General features: G+C 40.9%; 1 protein-coding gene across 1 annotated transcript; it reads left to right on the forward strand.

Moving 5' to 3' along the window:
• Positions 1 to 4,438: 4,438 nt before the first annotated feature.
• LOC113683545 (uncharacterized) lies at positions 4,439 to 6,349 on the forward strand. The gene is given in 2 exon segments (XM_027200796.2): positions 4,439 to 5,086; positions 5,088 to 6,349. Coding segments are annotated over 2 exon segments (1,797 nt in total). The 5' UTR covers positions 4,439 to 4,450; the 3' UTR covers positions 6,249 to 6,349.
• Positions 6,350 to 7,294: the final 945 nt, after the last annotated feature.

A 7,294-nucleotide genomic window follows, 5' to 3' on the forward strand; every position in this document is an offset into this window, starting at 1 on the left:
GTTCCACTTTGAACCGGTTGTATCCAACTTCTGATAACCTTCACTAAGCAAAATGGAAGAATGAAATAAAAAACTGCGTAAATTTGTAATTCCTTTTTACCCATCACAATTCAGGCCATAGAATTTCTTGAAATTTTGAAGACATAAGCGACAGACAAGATACACGATGTTTCGTCATTCATATACGGCTACTTTGTTTCTGGATAAAACCTATGTAATTTGTTTCAAATTAGATTAAGGTAACGTAATGTTTCTAATGATATCAAAATCTACGAAACGTTGGTTTAGAAAACAAATACGTTTTACACGATAAAAATTGAATCGTACAAAGTTGGTGTTAGAACTTTCTGCCCATCTTTGTCTCACTTGTTTGTTATTCTTTCGGTGCGAAATTATCATGCATCTTTCTATAACGAATACATTTTTTACCATGTTGTAACCTGCTGGAGGTTGATGTATTTTGCAGAACCGTTGTAAACCAGAATCTTTCCCCCTCTCGTGTCACTAATTTGTAATGAACGATTCAAACCAGCGAGAACTGTGATACCTCGGTGAAATAGGATCCGATACGTAATCAGTCCGCCGGAGTTTTACCATAAAAGTTTTGACAAAACTCGTCGACGTATCATCTTGGCTCCTAAGAACTGAATGAGGGATTTCTTGAATCCGTACCTTTCCAGTGTCATAAGTAAACGATCACCGTTAAAGATTAAAAAATGATCAGATCGGCTGAGCTGCGCATGACAGTGAAAAAAAGATGCTGGAATTCCATAAATTTTATTCAAAGGCACAAAATATTCGCTTACACCAATAATCACTCAGCATTTCAAATTGTACCTCTGCAACACCTTTTTGCTTTTTTCATTTGCATGTGCAGTAAATTTTTCTTTGCTTTGGCCTGGGTGACACATTTTTCGGCGAAGAACGCTTAATCTGAATGATGTCGGCCGTTTAGAGCAAACAGGGGTGGGGAGGGGAGTTGGTAGTTATTAATGCATGATTTTAAGTCTCCGTGGGAGTTTACAGAATTATGGACACAAATAAATTATGTGCCCTGGACTTTCGTTCTCTTTTTTCTTAGGAGATAGACTTTATTCATTCGTCTCACGATGGAGTTACTTTGGATGTTGATCGCGACGTTTCGACTGCAATACTGCTAGTCTTTGTTGGGCGATGAGGTCGATTGTTTACGTGTCGCTATTTGAAGCACGTTGGCGCGCTGCTATTGGTGCATTTCGATCCTCATTTTCATTCCGGTCGTTAGATGGTGTTCCCTCTCAGGTTCGCATTGATAGGCTGTTGTGTTGTTTGATCGTGAATATCCACATCCAAAGTGACTCCATCGTGAGACAAACGAATAAAGTCCATCTCCTTTCTTACACCACGATGAACAATAACCACAAAGATTTTTCTTCATAGAGTCCATGATGCGCTCATCACACCGATTAAATTTTTCTGCAAGGAAAAAGTTCATTTTTCATCATGCATCGGGTAGAGGCACTGATTTGTGAAATTATTGTGAAATGTCTTTTGTCTTCTCTAGTGTCTCGGAAAGAACTGAATAAAGTATTTCTTTGGTGCTACTGGGCATAATTCGCTGATACAAACACTAATATGCTCTCTCTTCAATATGATGTACCAATTTTTCTAATTTGCCTGTGAATATGTAATAATCTTCTGCAACACCACCTTCTAATTGGTAAAAACTTGATTAAAATATTTGCAGCAGTAACCGGTTTGCATTGTCAAGGCGCAAAAGCCATCAGTTCGGAAACAATTAGCCCACTACTTCTCATGTTGTTATTTAATGATGGAAAAGGCTAACCTACCAATTAATTAGAATTCAACGTGAGGGCCTGGCGGCAAGTACTGAACGCGAAATAAAACTGCCTCAAAATATCGCTTTTGCTTACTTATTGACATTTTGGTGTGGTTTTAATACCCATAGGGATTTAACCTGACCTATGTTAGTTGATTGCGTCTCTCTCGGGAGAATTGGACCACGATTCAACAATTCACGGTGTTTTTCAATTACACAATCTATTTCGAACTTGGACCGAAACTACGCCTTTCGAAAGAGGCTTGAAGAGGCAAATAAAAAGCTGAAGTGACTGTCACTTACAACAATCCAGGAAGGAAGCTTTGCAAGGTACGAACCTTTAGTTTCTTTTTCTTGCTAGGCTATTTTATGATCCCGCGCTCTCTTGAGCTGCACTCACCTTTGAAAGTATCCACGTGCTTTAGCAGGAAATTGTGCTGAGATAGCGTTTGTGAAAGCGTGAATAACGAGCTGGCGAGGTTTCCGAGTTTGAAACTCGTGGTGACTGGACGGGCTCGCAGACATTTTAAAATTTAGATCTAAGGAATGGTAGTGCGGCTCTTGACTAAAACGCAGTTGGACTCCATTCTGTCCGTTTCCTCGTTATATTCCTTTAATTTCAGAACGGTTGTTCAAAATATATTAATCTTGAAAGCTTTACTCGCGCGGTGAACGAAAGACAGCTTTTTCCACGCGTATTTTCACGGTTTATGGTCAATTTGCCACCACAACAAGCTTGCCACCACAAAACTAACTACCACTAAGAGTCGAATCACCACCGGTAGCGATTTGAATCAAACTTTATGAGTAGCCTGGCTTGTGAAACTAAAATCAAATGAAAGCTGAGATATAGCAATACATTGCGAAAAGGGAAATATAACTCAGAAGTTATGTTTAGCCTCTCAATTATGACACCGAGTAATTTTCGCCACGTGATTTTCGCCCTGATGTTTATGAAACCGTTCGAAACTTACATCAAATAAAGGCTAAGAAGTATTCGTAAATTGCGAAAAAAAGCGTGCACAAATACAGCGAATTTCACAGAAGCGGACTTGGCGTCCTTTTATTGTTTTAAGCACAAAGAATGTCGACGTGACCTTTAACACGAGTTTCGTTCTTTCGAACAGAATTCGTAATCAAATCTAATAAAAATTAATATTATGAAAGCTTTGATCTTGAATTTTATTCGTGTTTTAGTTCTGATAATGCGAAATTTAAAGTGTGCGCGAAATTTTGCTGAAAGCGACTTGGCTTCCTCTGGGAGTCCCTGAATTTCTTTTCTGGAATGATTAGTATGTAAGCGATGTTCCCTCCGACAGCCGCATTTGTTAAATCATTCGATCAATATCGATGCCGAACAAAGTATTATAGATAAAGGCTCTTTTCTGGATTTCTAAAAACTATTTAAGACTTCTGATTAAGAAACACATCCTTAAGGTATATCCCTAAACGCCGAAAAAATATGTTGGCTCTTTAATTAGTTCCCCAATGCTATAGGGACGATCGATGAGTTAACAAGTGCAGAAATAGAACACAAAGATTTTAAATCTTGGTGAAGGGTGTAACAACGTGATTTGTTTTCAACTCATCGAAAGGCCTCTCAATGCGGGTGTTTTCAGACAAAATTTCAGATCAAAATCGCCGTCTTTGGACACGCTCCAAGACACACAGACCGAATCTATTGCTCCATTCTGTACAGCATTCTGTACAGCAACCCTGCTTAAACCGGTACCGCAAGTGCGGTGCTGCCGCACGAAACATCCATCACAATGCAATACCTCCCAGCGCGGACACACCTCAAAGCCGCATGCGATACAAAGATATATAATGAGTAGGGATGATTTTCAGGAGTTGTGTTTGTAATGATCTCAGAATGAAAACCATGCTCCTTTATTACCCGCAACGGATCGAAATCTACGAATAAATTAATAGTTTAATGATTCAGTCATCAGAGGAAACATCGCTTACATGCTATTTATCATTCCAATACACCGCGCTTGTGCACACTTTTAATTTTGCATCTTTAAAACCAAAACTAGTTAAACTTTAAGATCTAAGCTTTCCTATGATATGAGTTTCATTAAAATTTATTTCAAAATGCGTGTAAAAGAAAGAAACTCGTCACGACCTGTAACGGTTACAGGTCACGTCGACATTCTTTGTGATGAACACAAAGAAAGGAAGCCAACTCCGTTTCTGTGAACTTCGCTGTATTTGTACACACGTTTAATGTCGCAATCTACTACCACATCTTAGTTTTCATTTTATGTAAATTTTATGCGCTTTAATGAATGTCGACGAAAATCACTCGGTGAAAACACTCTGGTTTCGCTTTACGCAAACTGATCATAATTTTTGTGATATCAACATAATGGCCAGCTCCCAGTTGGCTTTTTAGCTCAGTTGGTATAGCGCTGTACCGGTATCGCAAAGGTCCTAGGTTCAAATCCCGTACGGGCTTGAATTTTTTTCAGGCCTTATTTCAACGACTAGTTCAGTAGTGTTCATAATTGCGAGGATCGCTTATATTCGCTATGATTTATTTTATTTAACGGTTAAGTTCCATAATTGAGTAATCACTGACGTTCTACCTTCCCTTTCAGTTTTCAGAAGAAGATAGCAAGGATAACGATGCTGAAAAATTTCCTTAAGCCTCGCTTCCAGCCTGTCCTTTCAAGACGATTTGAATCCCATTTGTTGAACTGACCAACGGTCTCATGTAGTCTCAAGCCAAAAAAGAGTCTTAACATCCTTTTCTTCGCAAACAAGCACAACAGCCTCAGCCAAAGGATGGCTCTAGAATTGAGAAAGAGACAACATAATATCACTGTGCATGAGATCAACGAGCCTGTAGAGATGACAAAGTTGGCTTTTGATGCCCAACCCGATCTCATTCTTTGTCCATTTCTTACCAAACGAATTCCAGAAGAAGTGTTTTCTAATCCCAACATCCCTTGCTGGATTGTTCATCCTGGAATCGAGGGCGACTGTGGCATGAGTTCCATTGACTGGGCCTTGTATGACAGGGAGGAGGAATGGGGAGTGAGCGTTCTTCAAGCGGCCTCGGAGATGGACGCAGGCGATATTTGGAGCACCAAAACCTTTCCTGTCAGGCGCCCAGAAGTCAACACACTTACCAAGTCGAGCATGTATGTGAATGAGGTTACACAAACAGCCGTGAAAGCTGTTCTGGAGGCCATAGATAATCTCCTGGTTGGAAAAGCACCCAGACCTCTTGACTACAGCAATCCACAAGTTAGGGGGAATCTGCCGCCCTAACATGACCAAGGCTGACCGAACTGTGAACTGGGAATTGCCAGCTGACGAGATAGCCTGTCAGATTCGTATGTCTGATTCAGCACCAGGAGCCGTCGGTCGCTTTAGAACAAAAGAAGCAGATAGTGATTGGGACTGGACTAAGGATTTTCGCCTCTTTGGAGCACGTCTGGAGAAAGGAAGACTTAGATTCCTGCCGGGAAAACCTGGTGAAATACTGGGCCAAAGCCATGGATCTGTTCTGGTCAAGTGCGGCAGGGGAGCTCTATGGGTTTCACACCTGAAGAAGAGCAAGCTCAAACTTCCTGCTATGATGTGGTTAAAATCTCAAGCACCAACCGTGGTAGACCCCTCTCTATCTATTCTGTACGGCTCCTATCCTTACACAGCTCAGGACATCTGGACGAGTATGACATCTGACGGCGTCTGCTTTGTACACTTCGAGTTTTACAACGGAGCTATGAGCACTAGCCAATGTCAGCGTCTTGTTTCCGTTTTGCGGGCGGTTGAAAATAATGATTTTTGCAAGGTAATGGTTCTGATGGGTGGCCGAGACGTGTTTAGCAATGGTATCCACCTTAATGTTATCGAAGCAGCAGATGACCCAGTACAGGAATCATGGAGGAACATCAATGCTATTAACGATGTCGTGCGTTGTATCTTCTCCAGCAGAAAGATCACGATCTCAGCATTACGCGGAAACGCTGGAGCCGGTGGGGCCATGTTGGCTTTGGCCAGCGACTTCGCCTTTGCACGTGATGGGGTGGTGCTGAATCCTCACTATAAGCTAATGAAGCTTTATGGTTCAGAATATCACGCATACTTTCTGCCAAAGCGTGTGGGCCAAGAAAGGGCGGATGAGTTGTTGTCCAGTGCCAAACCCATCCTAGCCTCTGATGCCGCTGAAATTGGTTTTTTGGACGGAAGTGTTGGAGACAGTGCAGAGGAGTTTGAAAGCTGGATTAAGGAGCAAGCATCGTACCTTGCCCGCACCCCTTTGCAGTCGTACATTGTCCGAGAAAAGAACAAAAAAGCACAGCACCGAGTCATGGAGAACATCGAAGAATGTCGCTCAAATGAGCTCTCAATCAAGGCGAGAAACTTTCAAGATCCCGCGTATCATCAAGCCAGAAAAAACTTTGTTTATCACTAACATTCTTGGGGTACGGACAATTTACGCGAACTTTGACTTAGATAAAGCTTTCTTTTACCTACACATGGGGTCGGCTGTCGCATTTCCATTTGTAACGAGAGCCCAAGAGATGCTTTGTGATATCGATTTTAACTTTTCACATAGTTTTTATTCAATTTTGTGACACCTTTTTTACTTTTATAATTCTACTTTGCCAAACAATTCCTTCCTTAATAGTTTTTACTGAAGTAGATGGCTTCCCATTGCAATAAACGTTTAAACTCTCTCGGTGTGTCTGTTATCCCTTTACATCCCAACATAAGCGTCAATATTCTCCATACTGTTATTCATTCATTTCCTCAGGCGCTGATAAGGAGAATTTGTTTAACAATCAAAAGCTTTTTTAAAAGTGATCAGTTCCTTTGTTCTCATGACCTTTATGTGTGATTCAGGGGTGATAGGTTGGGAGAAATTACTTAAGTCACTTTTAAGTGTCAAAGGGTCAAGAAGAGGATTCTTCTGAACAGAATTCAAAATACTATAAGGAATCTGTGAAATGACGAACGGCGAATGTATTTACCGTGAAATAGTTGACTATAAGTCCAAGATGGCTCTTGAGAAAGACGATTTTAGAAGGTTTTCAGTGATCTGGGAATTTCGTGTTGCAGGAAATTGGGTCGCGGCGCGCGTTGCATCAAGGCTGGAAATGGACCTTTAAGCGAATGTTTGTCTTTAACCTTTTAACTCACAGAAGTGATTCGCATCTAACTTCTCCCTGCAATATCCGTACATTATCCAGCAAACAGGTAATGAGAATACCCAAACATATCAAGTAGAAGTTGTTTTGATCTAACAACAACTTCTTGTAACTAATTTCAAAGGAAATATGTAGTAGCTGGAGGGGAGAATTGACTATCAGATCTTGGGAGTTAAAGGGTTAAGGGTCACGAGCAATCACCTTCAGCAATAGTGTGTAAGTGTTGACAGCCAACAAAGAGATGACACAAACAGAAAGAGGGGAAGAGGGTAATACGCGGATTGCAATGATGCATTAATAGACACACTTC

Source organism: Pocillopora damicornis, chromosome 4 (genome assembly GCF_964200805.1).
Source record: "Pocillopora damicornis chromosome 4, jaPocDami1.2, whole genome shotgun sequence".
Classification (NCBI taxonomy): domain Eukaryota; kingdom Metazoa; phylum Cnidaria; class Anthozoa; order Scleractinia; family Pocilloporidae; genus Pocillopora; species Pocillopora damicornis.